The sequence below is a fragment of the Trachemys scripta genome, chromosome 2, assembly GCF_013100865.1.
Source record: "Trachemys scripta elegans isolate TJP31775 chromosome 2, CAS_Tse_1.0, whole genome shotgun sequence".
NCBI classification, from domain to species: domain Eukaryota; kingdom Metazoa; phylum Chordata; order Testudines; family Emydidae; genus Trachemys; species Trachemys scripta.
This window is the reverse complement of record NC_048299.1, coordinates 194,115,615-194,129,514: the sequence shown is the minus strand read 5'-3', so window position 1 is coordinate 194,129,514 and position 13,900 is coordinate 194,115,615. Positions and strand designations below refer to the sequence as shown.

The following is a 13,900-nucleotide window of genomic DNA, read 5'->3' as shown; positions in this document are numbered from 1 at the left end:
AATGGTGAGGTTTATTTTCTTTAAAAAAAAAAAAAAAAGACAAAACACATGGAGCAAATAAAAATATGGTAAGTACTTTTGAAATACTATTTTCCTATGTTATGTGGTTATAAAGAGGGGGGCAAAAAAACTAGAGCCAAAATGTTCTTGAAAAAATTGGTCTAGTAACATAAGGCATGCATTATGAAAAAGTTGGGGAGACACTCAACTAATAGCATCTACCTACCTAAGAGCTCCTAGATTTGTTATTCTAGTATAGATTCTCAACCTGTTCCAGACTGTAACTCCAACAAGAAAATTTGGGATTGCCCTCAAGAAAAGAAAAAGAAGGTGGATGGGACATCCCATGCCCCCAGTCCAGTTTTGAAAACGTGTTCTTGAATCTTTGTATTATTATCGCCCAGTACTGGAGGGAATGCCAGGCTTATGATTGTACATGTTGCCCATTAAAATGTGTAGCCTATGGAAGATAAGCTTTAACTACAGTACTACAACAAAAACATAAATCAATCATGGCAAAATAGATGCTCAGAGGAACCTACAAAACAGAATTCAAAACCCGACATGAAATTTTCCTTTAAAATATAACTTTGGGGAGAGAAAAGCCGTAATCTAAAACAGGAACTCTAAAAGAAAGACTTCTAATAGCATTTTTTGTCAAAAAAATGCTAACCTGTTGACTATTGTGCTTCTGGGATTCACTGCCTATGTATGGTATCTACTGAACTAATCAAAATTTTTCATTATCTTGGGTATTTTTTAGAGCTTCTACTGTTTTATTTAGGCACTTGTCCAAAAGTCATTTTATTTTCCTACCTAGCTGAGGAAGTACTGCTATTGGGTATCTTCCATTAACAATATGCCAGTCACACTTTTTCCTCAAAAGAAGTTGTACTATTTATAGCTCTCTGGCATATGAGTTATTATTCTATCCAATGAATAATGTATGTTAGAAATATCTCCTTTAAAAGTCTGGGATGTTTAATATCAGTATTTTGATAGTCATGAAATGTTTATGTGCATACAGTAAGATATTTGAAACATTTACCCCATAACTTTCTTTTACTGTTAATTTTAATGTTAATGCAAAATAAACTTATTGCAGACTCAGGGTCTCAGGTAAGATGTTTTTGCGTGCTTGTTCTATGCATACTGTTGAATTGTGTGTGGAAATTTTGTTTTTTTAGCTTTTAGATCACGATCAGGTATGCAGGTTGGCCATCTGCAATGTGTGTTAATTCTCACCCATCCTGTGATTCACACGGTATCTATGGTATCCCAAAACAGCTATTTCATACAACTCGGTCACTAATACAGCAGGTGCAGCTAGACAGCTCTAGAAGTGTATTTAATAAAGTACCATGTGTCATAACAACAGCTCCCAGCAGGAACTCAGAAGCTGTACATAGGGCACCCTGACTTATGCTTCACATGCTAGGCTCTCAGGGAACGCAGAAAGGGTCGGGCCCCCTGATTGACCTCAGCCTCACATGACGGCCCACATTGCTTCTCAGGAGCCCTTGAGCGGGGCTAGGCATTCCCTGCAGTCACCTGCTCTCAGCTCTGCACAGGGCTGGGCGGCGAAAGGCTCGCAGTGAAAGTCAGCGGGAACTGCACCTCAGCGCATCAGCTCCCTGACTTGCCCACAATCGCTGAAGCTGCCCCCCGGCCCTCACCCATTAGCGAAGAGGTGTGGGCTCAAGTCTCTCCCTCCCCTCCCCCGACAGGGGCTGGGCTGGTGTCACTCACAGCAGCCGGGGGAGGGGGTTAGTTGCGTCATGCCTCTCTCCCCCAATCAGAAACCTAGTCCAGGCTTTTCTTTTTAACCGGAGCTGCCCAATGCCTAGTGCCAGCTCCCGCGTTTTTTTTTTTTTTTTCCGGTTCCTTTGGCCCAGCCCCCGGGCCAGCACGGGCAGCCTGGCGCGGCGAATGCGCGCCCCCGGAGGGGAGAGAAAGAGTCGCAGAGCCTGGTGGGAGCGTGCGCGCGTACGTCCGCGCGCCCTGGGGGGAGGATCTCGCGGGCGGCGCGGGGTGTCTCGCGCACAAATCCGGCGGAGCGGCGGCAGCGCGCGCCTTCTGCGCTGCGGCTGGTGAGTGAACGAACGAGCGAGCGCGGCGCCTGCGGGAGGAGGCGGAGGGAAGCTGAGCGGCGGTTTGAAGTTGTGGCGGTTGGGTGGCCGGGCTGCTCCTGGCTCTGCTCTGTCCGTGCCGGTGTCGGATCCCGGCTGCTGCTTTTCCCCCTCGCCGTGTTGGCTCCCCCGCCCCAGGCACACGCGGCAGGGCCGGGCAGTCAGGTGTGTGGGGAGTGGGGGGCTGTAGGTACGGGGGCGGGGTAAGGCTCGCTCTCTGCCCCGCTCCCCCGGCTGTCCGAGGGCAGCTGTGCCCCGGACCCCGCGAGCGAATAGCGCCCCCGCAGGGAGGCTCCTGCCCCAGCTCCGCAGGACTCCCGTGTCCCTGCCCCGCTGCCCGGGGCCGTCTCTGGGGCCGGTGGCGTCAGGGGGTGTGTGGAAGGACGGAGTCGGCTGCAGCCTGTGGCTGGCTATTGAATGGGCCAAATGATGCGAGCTAACCCAGGAAAGGGCGTCCTTATGCCGGAGCGAGCGTGTCCACACTCGGAGCGGTGCCGAGATCATTGGGCTGTGCAGATAAGCCCTCGCTGTAGTTGCTTCCTTGCTCCATAACCTATCCCGTCCCCTGTGCGGGGAGTCAGCAAGGCCAAGGGGTGTGAAATCTGCTCCTTGTGGTGCCTGTGAGCTCCCTGGCTATGGACCGGACAGGAGGGAGGAGTGTGTTGTGGGGGAGCCTAATTTCTAGGTGCCCATCGCGGGGATCATCCTAGACCTTCGTCTCTGATTCAGCAAGTTTAATGAAGGTGATGCTTTACATAGTGTGTGTTTTTTTTATAGGCTCCTTCGGGTGCTTGAGGCCTGTAGCAACAGAGGAAGATGCTGTCTGCTCCAAACAACTTTAGGAGCTAAATACAGGTCAGGCACCTGAGGGCTCTAACTTGGAGTTAATGTCTCTTTAAAAAACAAAACAAAAAACACCTTGCACCAAAGACACCTTCCTTCTTCTTGAAGGAAGAAGTTTAAATAAGTTTGTAGATATAGTTGTGCTTATATCCGTAAAGGACATGGCCAGTGTATTGTCTAAATTTTTTTTTTAAATCGGAAACAAATGGAGCGGCAACAAGTTACTTATGTTATTGTAAATGCAGTTGATTTGCTTTTATATTCAGATGTTGCTTAATCAGGATGTGTCCTGCTTTCAGTCAGTCTCTTCTGTGGCACCTGTCACAGTCTAGTAAATTTGCTTTCAGTTGCTGTTGGCATTCTGATTTTTATCCTACTTAGAAAGTCCAAGCTGACTTCTTGTCCCACCATGCTGCTTTTGGGTAGTCTTTAGTGGCTTCCCAGGTAAACTTCAGTACCTGTTCCAGTGCCAAAATGTGATCCTGTTGGATAATAGTCTGCAGATTGTTATTTAAGCTAAGAAAATAACTGGGGCTGATTTTTGTAGCTTTAACTGAGTACACTACTCAAGGTGTGTTCTATGCACCTTGAAAAAAAATCACCAGTCTTACAATCTTTTACTGATTTTGTTTTTTAAAGACTTTATTAATATGGTGTTAAAGATCTTGGAAGGAGAAGGAGTGCACTGAACAGTGAAGGAGATAGAAGCACAAGGAAACTAGCTTTTTACTTGGGTACTCTAAATGTTTTATTTTAGTGGTTGTGAATTTGAAATTTTTTGAAATTGAGTTAAGTATCAGAGGGGTAGCCTGTAAAAAGCAACAAAGAGTCCTGTGGCACCTTATAGACTAACAGATGTATTGGAGCATAAGCTTTCGTGGGTGAATGCCCACTTCGTCAGACAGCCATTCACCCATGAAAGCTTATGCTCCAATACATCTGTTAATCTATAAGGTGCCACAGAACTCTTTGTTGAAATTGAGTTAAATCTCCCAAACACTTTTTTGATAAAGCACCCTTTAAATAACATACCTGAAACTTTAAAGAGTAACAGCCGTGTTAGTCTGTATCCGCAAAAAGAAGAACAGGAGTACTTGTGGCACCTTAGAGACTAATAAATTTGTTAGTCTCTAAGGTGCCACAAGTACTCCTGTTCTTCTTTTTGTGAAACTTTAAAGTGAATGTTTTCTGCTCCCTTGTTGAAATTTTATGAGGGCTTTTCTGCATAGGTGACATTGACTATAAAAAGTAATGATGAAACTGATTATATTCAAAGCTGTCAAATGCATGTTTTCACTAGCATTCTGTAATTCCTTTCAGTTCTGACAATGTTGTGTATTAACTACAGTAGGTATAAAATTTAAAAATGTGACTTTTTAAAAACAATGGTTTTATTTGGACTTAGTAGCAGATTGGCTTGAAGACTAACAAATGGATAGTGTCCATTGCTTTTTTTGGTGAAACTTGCTCTAGCCAAAGGAAGCATACCATCCGGTATCTTTGACTTGTCTGATTTTACTTTGGGTGAGTGTTTGTACCATTCTGGACTCAACCATTGTTTTAAAGAATACATCTTTTTTCATACATGCAATATTTTAGCCAACTGTATACCTATGCTAGATTGGTTGGTTTTTTTTTTTAAATATATGAAAGGAGTACCGTTGCTGTTGGTAGTCAGCAAAACTATGTTTAGACCTTGTGTGTACTGGTAACTGTAGGGAAATCTAGCACTGCTTCAGCTTCATTGGTGCTAGTAATAGTGTAATCTGGTCACCAGTGATTTTGTCATTTAATTTTGTGATCTAGATGACATTTTGGAGTAACACTGCTGACTTGATGATAAGTTTAAGCTAATGCTGTTAAAGTAACTACTGTTAGTAGTGCTGGTGAAGCTTCAGTGCTAGTACAATGGAGGGAGATGACTCTAAAATTGTAGCTTTTTAGGCCATGGATAATTGTTAAGAACTGTAGTACATAATTCAGAATCAGGATTACTTTTGTGAAAGTCATGTATCTGGACTTGGAGTCCTTCGATCCTGGTCTGTGAAAATAAAATCTTTCTATATCTGCAGCTTGAAGAATCTGGCTGTGTTGCTTCCAATGGGAGTTTACATGACTTTAGTGACAATTCTTTGAGTATCCTCTTGTTTGTTATGCTGAACTGACTTATTCCAATTCATTTTTAAACAGTGTGCTATTGTATGGCAGGATGGAAGACTTCAGAAATATTGCAGATGAGACATTTCCAAGCTTTTTGGCTAACTCACTGAACAGTAATACCAGTGGGATTTTGGAGAATGTCACCATTTCATCAAACCTTGGCTTACCTGTTGCAGCTTCAACTGTTGCCAGGAATAAAACAGGTTGTGACAACAGGTAAGACTGTCTTCCTAATAGTCTTTCATAACCTAAAATACACTTGCGTTATGGGGAAGGGTAGAGGTGTCTGATCTCTTCCAGAATGATTCCTCTTGCATACTGTCTGCTCAGAAAGCTGAAACTGGTTATTTGGATACTTCTGTAACATGCTGTGAATTCATGAAGTGCTGAAAAATGTCAGTGTGTTGTTGAATGAACTTCTGATGACTGCTACAAAATGAGTGATAAGGTAGGTGAGGTGATATCTTTTATTGGACCAACTTCTAATGGTGAAAGAGACAAGCTTTAAAGACAACAAGGAGTCTGGTGGCACCGTAAAGACTAACAGATTTATTTGGGCATAAACTTTCGTGGGTAAAAACCTCACTTCTTCAGATGAGAGCAGGGAAGTGCTCTCATCCAAAGAAGTGAGGTTTTTACCCACGAAAGTTTATGCCCAAATAAATCTGTTAGTCTTTAAGGTGCCACCAGACTCCTTGTTGTTTTTGTAGATACAGACTAACACGGCTACCCCCTGAAGCTTTAAAGCTGCACAGAGCTCTTCTTGGGTCTGGGAAAGGTATTCAGAGTGTCAAGTGGGCAGTTAACACCTCTGCAGCCATAGGACGACAAAAAAAAAAAAAGGGTGGGGGGCCTTTAAGGTTACAGATAGTTGAAATAATAAACCATACATCTGGTGTCTTAAGACCAATATTAATAGTCTCTAGCAAAGTTATGAATTTAAGCTCCTTGGATTGTCCTTTGAAGGTGTTGTGTACCTTCCCAGATTTAAGAGCTCTTTGTATCCCAAAAGCTTGTCTCTCTCACAACAGAAGTCAGTTCTATAAAAGATATTACCTCATCTACCATGTGCCTCTAATATCCAGGAAGGAACACGGCTACAAAACTGCATGCTATAAAATAAAGCATTTTGTCAAATAAAACTTAAGTTGCCATGCTTCATTACAAAATGTTAACTTGGTTTTTAGACTAGAGTTTTAAATGTATAGTGAGTTAATACCCTTTAACCTGAACAGTAACCTAACTCTGGAGCATCCTGTATTTCTTGCACATGACGTCAATAGTTATTAATTTTAGTAATTATTCGGAGAATAATGGTTCTGTAGTACTTTGCTTGAAACCAGAAAGATTAGTTATGTACAATTAACTTACAGTAGTTTGTGCCGATACTATAGTGGGAAAACAATTAGGAAATACTTAAGCTACTGTTGTATTTTTGGTCACAATTATTTTTTGTTCAAGGTGACTATTACACTATACTGACTCGGGTCAAACAAATTTTGGTACCAAAGATAAAACCTGTACAGTAGTGAGTAAAGCATATGATCCATCCTTAAAATTTAGCCAAATGACACACAGAATCTGTTGCCTCCTCTATGGATGTAACATGTCAAACTGAGTTTGGGATCATTGGGCATTACCGCTTCCAGGAGAGTATGATGCAGAGTTTGCAGAAGTAAATTGTTGTGTAGTTTTTCCCATAATTCTCTTGTCCAGGAGTCTGTGTTGGCCTAGCACAGGGGTAAGCAACCTATGGCACGTGCGCCAAAGGCGGCATGCGTGCTGATTTTCAGAGGCACTCACACTGCCCGAGTCCTGGCCACCACTACGTGGGACTCCACATTTTAATTAAATTTTAAATGAAGCTTCTTAAGCATTTTAAAAACTTTATTTACTTTACATACAACAATAGTTTAGTTATATATTATAGACTTCTTCTAAAAACGTTAAAATGTATTATTGGCACGCAAAACCTTAAATTAGAGTGAATAAATGAAGACTAGGCACACGACTTCTGAAAGGTTGCCGACCCCTGGCCTAGAATATTGTTCTCCAGCCCAGTCTTGTTTCACTCTTGGTTTCTGGCACCATCTTTTTTTTTTTTTAATTTTAAACCGGTGGGTTTATCTGAGATGTCAGACATTTGAGCTACATTACATTCTTGGCAACTATATGTGATAGCTTATGGACAGAGTGCAAGTTCCTGTAGTATATTGATCCATTCCACCAGCGATTTCTTGGCTGTGTAGCTGGCCGTAACAATGAAGTATAAGAATTGCTAGTCTAGTGACTGAGAATTATCTGTAATTGGTTAGCTGACTCCTGTACTAGCCAGGCATCTAGGTTTGCTCAAGAAAGTTGTTTGAAAACACTTCTATCCCACTTTTGTTTTCTTCTCTCTAAACTGCCAGAGTTGATCAGAGTTGCTCATAGTGAACAGTTTTGGTGAACATTACCAGCCAATAACAGTCTAATAACAGTAATTTTTTTTTATTTAAATTTATAAAATGCAAAAATAAAAACTGAAAGGCTACACAACATAAATTATAGATAGACTTGTAGTAAATGAATTTCCTCGGAGTACTTGTTTGGCAAGAAAAACAAGTGGTTTCATCATTTAGCCTGATGAAACCCTGACTAAACTGGGAATAAAGATGAAACTAGGTACTTTGCCATCCCTTTTTATATGGGATTAGATTCCTACAATTCTTTTGTGGTGCTAAAGTAGTATTCAGATACTCTATAAGAAACAACACAACTTGACATACATCATGCTTTAAATTATTTTCTTATATAGAGTTATTGAGTACCTTCATCACCAGTGTAACCAGAAAATATTTAAATATTCTTACACCACCAACACTGGTTGCTGTCCTGTCTCTAGTCTTGTTTCTGCTCTCCTCTCCATGCTATGCCTAGGCTTCAGTCGTTTGACAGCACACTATTGATAAGTCATGCTGCCTTTCTACTCTGCCATGAAATTTAAGCCATGCTAGAACAGAGCTCTTAAGCTGAGGAAGGGAAACTGTTGTCCCACAGAATGCTGTGTATCTTAAAATCCATCACTAGAGCAGTAAGAACTAATGGAAACCTAATGGCGCAAGGAAGGGATGCTCTGAGTCCTGAGTACTGTTTGCTGGTGGTCCAGTTGAACACCACAGAAATCCAGTTTTGAGGAGCAAAAGATGGAGAATGCTTTATCAGATTGGGATATGGGAAAAAGTGTTTCATTCACTTCACAAATACTTTTGAAGAATCGGAGGAAACAAACTTTTGGAACTGAATAAGACAAAACTGTGGTGACTGGTAAGAATCTTGAAACTAAATTTTACAGCTTTCAAATGAGCGATTAACCAAAAAAATGATTTAATCAAGGATGATAAGCCTTCAGGCTTGACATAACTGCAGTCTCTCTGAGAACGTTCCCAATATAGTAGCTTCCTCAGAATGACCCCTTTGCATTTGGAAGATTAGGCTCTTACAACCTGAAACTACCAAATCAATCCTCTGTGCTAAAGGCTTGCCAAAAAAAACTTCTTGTAGGTTATGTAGATCATATCAGCCTAGCTATATTCATCTTTTGGTGCAAATACCTCACATACTTAGCAACATACGGTAACGCCTCACTTAAAGTCGTCTCGGTTAACTTTGTTTCGTTGTTGATCAATTAGGGAACATGCTTGTTTAAAGTTGTACAATGCTCCCGCCTGCTTTGTCCACTGTTTGCAGGAAGAGCAGCCCATTGCAGCTAGCTGATGGGGGGCTTCTAACCAGGGTGGACCAGCCGCCCCCAATCAGCTCCCCGCTCCCCTAAGTTCCCTGTGCTGCAGCCGCCCAGCAGACTATCAATCAGCAGTTCATCTGTCCCTCCCCGCACTGCCATGTGCTGCTCCTGCCCTCTGCCTTGGAGCTGCTCCCAGAGACTCCTGCTTGCTGTGTGTGGGGCTAATGTCAGGGTGCTCCCTGCTCCTGCACCCTCCTTACCCCTTCTCCATATAGAGCAGGGAGGGGACACTGATGGGGAGAGACAGAGAGAGCTGTCTCAACTTCATGATCCACTTAAAAAGACAATGCACTTAAGAGTGGGTCAGCTTACTTAAAGGGGCAGTGTACATCTGTCTCTCTCTCTCTTCCCCACACACAAGGTGTGTGTCTGTCTCTGTCTGCTATGCGGTCTCCCCTCCCTCCTGTTTGGGCTGCCTTGATGAGAGGCTATATTAACAACAATGTGTTAACCCTTGAGGGCTCAGCTGAGTGTTAGTTCATCATTTAGCAGCAAGGCATTCCCTGGGAAATATCCCTCCCTCTTCCACCCTCTAACTTCACCACCTCAACCAAGCTTCACAATCATCATCATAGCTGTGAACAGTATTAAATTGTTTGTTTAAAACGTCTACTGTGTGACTATCTATATAATATATAATTTTTTTGTCTGGTGAAAAAAAATTCCCTGGAACCTAACCCCCTCCGTTTACATTAATTCTTATGGGGGAATCGGATTCACTTAACATCGTTTTGCTTAAAGTCGCATTTTTCAGGAACATAACTATAACGTTAAGTGAGGAGTTAATGTATTCCCCAAAATCACACTTAGTCTACTTCTGTGGAGCTTGACAGATGGCTGTATATAGGGATTGCTGACTGATTTACAGAAGAAAGTAAAGACTGAGATTTGCTGGCCAGTAGTTGGTGGAAAGAAAGGAATTATACTCACACCAGATGAGTCTTGTCCTTTATCAGGGCGCACTTATCCCCTGAGCTAGGCTTGCTCAATTTCCATTCACTTCAGTGGGAGCTATATGCATGCAAATAACAAGATGAGCAGGCCTCATAGGTATTAAGTGCGTGAATAGTGTACAGAATCAGGAGGAAGGGAAGGAGAGAGCCTCTGAAATACCTCTTCTCTGTTCCACCAAGAAAAAAATAAAATGATCTTTAATCCGTTCACTGTTCTTGAAAGATGAAATCTAGTTGATCGCAAATGGGTTTGGAGAAACAAGGAACTTGCACCCTCCCTTGGAGGAGCTCTGATCTCAAGTTCCTAAATATAAATAGCCAATAGCAAGAAATGAACCTTATGCCCTGTCATCTAAATCTCATCCCCCAAGATCATTTTCCATTCCAAATGAGAGAAATCAAATCGGCCACCTCAAGTATTGAGATGGCAACACTTAATTATTTCAGAATTGATTTTGATTAATAAAGTTCAAATGATTCTAGTATTCATTTAAAGTCTGATGAAGTGGGTTTTAGCCCAAGAAAGCTTATGCCCAAATCAATTTGTTAGTCTCTAAGGTGCCACTAGTACTCGTTATTTTTGCTGATACAGACTAACACGGCTACCACTCTGAGAGCTCCTTGCGTGCATCCCACAGATGACAGGCCTGCCTTGTTGCACTGTGGGTTCCACACACTCTTAGACTGGATCTGTGCTCTCCAGACCCATGGTTCCCAACATTTAGTGACACAGGCCCAATTTGTTTTGGCACCTGTAAGAGTTTCCCTTTGAGAGCATGCGACTGTATATGTTTGCAGTGATACAAAAACAGCTTCTTCAAAGCATTATTCATTCCTCAAAGGTACAAAGCACATGGAGCAAAGAGTTAAAAAACCCAAAACAATAAAATGCCTACACTCATGGGTCAGTCTTGCACCTTCAGCTTTCCTTTCCATTTGTAAATTCTCTTCAGCCTAGCTAACTTCATCTCTGGCAGGGAGAAGCAGCCTTTCCTGCTCACAGCATCTGTCTCCCTTTCTTTGTGTAGCTCCTTGTCAGCTTGTTGGCTTTCACTGATACCCTAAGAAGTTTCTGGCCACTCACTGAACCCTTCTTTCCTTTTCTAGGCTCTTTGAGGTTTTTGATCCTAGGCTCAGTCTTGAGAAAAGTAAACCATTCTAGCTTGGAAAGAGCCAGACGGGACAGTCCCCAATTGATAACTCACCTCCCCACCCCCATTGTTTCCTCAAGGAGCCTCATCTTTGCCATTGATTTGTTAGAATCATAGAATATCAGAGGTGGAAGGGACCTCAGGAAGTCATCTAGTCCAACCTCCTGCTCAAAGCAGGACCAATCCCCAGACCAATTTTTACCCCAGTTCTCTAAATGGCCCCCTCAAGGATTGAACTCACAACCCTGGGTTTAGCAGGCCAATGCTCAAACCACTGAGCTATCCTTGCTCCCCCTCTTTTTGTGTTTCCCCTCTTTACAGCCTCCTTTGATTTACCTTTCACATTAGGCAGCTTAATATCAAACAGGTAACCTGAAGGGCATATGATATTTATAAAGGAGGAAAAAAAACTATACAGCTCCCTCATTCATCACCTAATATATACTTGCAAAACCAGATATACTAATTAAAAAACAGTTTTCAGTTATTCAGGATCATCCACTTAGAATAGATGGGGTATGCATTCTTGTTAGGTTTATTTTTGTCAACTCTTTCAAGAATTGAAAAGATGCAAATTTGAACAGTTAAAATTGTTTTTTTTCCCCAACAGGCTTTCTGATATTCAAGCTTCTTATCTAGAAGAAGGGAGATTTTCACTGCCATCAGCATCTTCTCATAGTGGTCAGTCTGCTTCGGAGCCAAGGGGGAAGTTAGCTCTCAGCTTTCAGGGTGACTTGTAAGTGATATTGCTGTTTAATCCTTTTAAAAAAGATTGGAAAAATTACTTATAGGAAATTCTGTTATAATTGTACGTATCAATGACTTTACTCTGAATTGTTTTTTCTTTATGAAATAACAGTATTGGCTGCAGTTAAATGCTTTATTTTGCTCCTACCTACTTATCAATACAATTTATAGTGTTTTTCATGATTCATTAAAATTTGTTGCCTAAATCCAGGATCTGAGGAATATACTTGCTTTAAAAGGAATGTCTGAAGACCGTGAAGTTATTGGAGTTTAATTCTAGTTCAGTGGTTCTTTAATTTTTTTTCATTTGCTGGATAACTTCATAAAACTGGGGCTCCTTATTACTTGTGCCCATTTCAAAACAGTTTTTGCTCTGGAGATATTTCCTTCATTATAGTTTGTGCAAATATTTCAATTAATTCTCTGTAGTCTTGCTACGCGATTCTGTAAGCTTTCTAGGTAGAGCTCCAGTGCCATGCATGTGAGGCTCATAGAGTAGTTTGTGAATTGGTAATCACAATTAAGTCATAAGTGCAAGCAAATATAACTTTTATAGGTTTTCAAACTGTATGAAGTGACTTCAGAAAAAATAGCTTATGAATATCTTGTCTAAAGTCAATATTCTGCAGAACACAGGGAAGTGGGAAAACACTGCTTCTTGGTATCTTAACAAGAACTTACATAGGTTGTGAACAGATTATAAAAGCCTCAGTAGCAACTCCATGGTTGAGATGGAGTTTTTAACTTAAAGCAGGGATTCAATCTCTTAAGTATGAAGCGTGTAATTTTCAAGAGAGTACATAATTTACTTTGAATACAGAATAAATTTTCTGAGAATTCCAAGTAAATCTCTTATTTAGTTTAAGAAATAAAATTAAAAATAGGCTTCTTGAGAAATTTGGTACCCTGTGTGAGACCTCTTTTTCCCCTGATAATTGCAGTAACAGAATAATACAAATGCTATAGCAGCACAGCTGTAGTGTAGACACTTTTCACAGCAATACAAGAGGTTTTTCCATCACCATAATTAATCCACTCCTCTAACAGGTGGTAGCTAGGTTGTCTTTACCGCCTCTGACAGATGTGAAAAATTCACATCCCTGAGCAATGGAGCTACATCAACCTAGATTTTAGGTGTAGACCAGGCATGAATGCTCTAAAATCCATATGGTTACTCAGATTGCCTTGAAATTTGGTGTCTCTCATGGGGGAGGTAGGCTTTGATTAATTACCCAAATTTGGGGCTATTTGATCAAGGGGTTTCTGAGAGACAGCTTTGTGTGGCAGGATTTGTAGAGGCTCCTGCCCATCTATAGGGGTCTGACCTCCTGCCCCCTCACATGAGCTGGCAACTGGGTCCTTACCTGCCATATGTGCCCGGGTCAGGGGAAGCCCTGCCATCTGGGTGTGAAGCAGAGAACTGGCAGAAGTACCAAGAACTCTGCTAACACTGAGGCAAAGAGTTGAGAATGGGCATGCTTGATCCATATTACAGGCTCTCCAGCCCTGGTGAGGAGGGGATGGGAACACCCACTGACATGAACAGAACACTTCACACATATTAGGGCTGTTTCAAGTGTATCCATCTCCATCCAATGGTCTTACTCTGCTGAGAGCATCTTATTGAGATGAATGGGCCACTTGACACCACTCAGAGCTTCTTATTTTCAGGATTATCCTTTGCTGGGGAATCTGCACACAGCAAAGCAATTATTAATGATTAATTTTAATATATGTTATGGTTAATGCCCTCCTTAATTTGTGATATTGTGGAAATTACAGATCCTGCAATATTAAGCATCCACTACAATTTTGTCAGCTGGGTGGCTGGCGACCTGAGTCCCGCTGCTCAACCTGGGCGGCTGGTGTCGCGAATCCTGCTGCTGTCCCCAGGCATTAATGACTGTAATAGAGTTGATACCCAAAATGTCTGGGTATCAAAAATAAATAAATAAATAGCAGGCATAACGTAATACTTGAGTGTTTAAATTGTTCCAGCAAGTTTTTCTTAAACAAATAGTTTTTTTTGGCTTTTCCAAATTACTGCAATTACAGTAGAACCTCAGAATTATGAACACTTCAGGACAGTTACAAACATTTCAGAGTTAGGAACTGAACAAAATGTTATGGTGG

At 41.6% G+C, this 13,900-nt stretch overlaps 1 protein-coding gene across 1 annotated transcript in view; it reads left to right on the top strand.

Annotated features, from left to right (window-relative positions):
• LOC117871808 (centrosomal protein of 192 kDa-like) overlaps window positions 1-13,900 on the top strand; it is a 205,750-nt gene that overhangs the window by 21,251 nt on the left and 170,599 nt on the right. Inside the window, exons 10-12 of the mRNA XM_034759567.1 lie at window positions 1,106-1,119; window positions 5,163-5,348; window positions 11,631-11,756. Of these exons, the coding sequence (XP_034615458.1) occupies window positions 1,106-1,119; window positions 5,163-5,348; window positions 11,631-11,756 (326 nt within the window). The remainder of the gene's footprint in view (window positions 1-1,105; window positions 1,120-5,162; window positions 5,349-11,630; window positions 11,757-13,900) is intronic.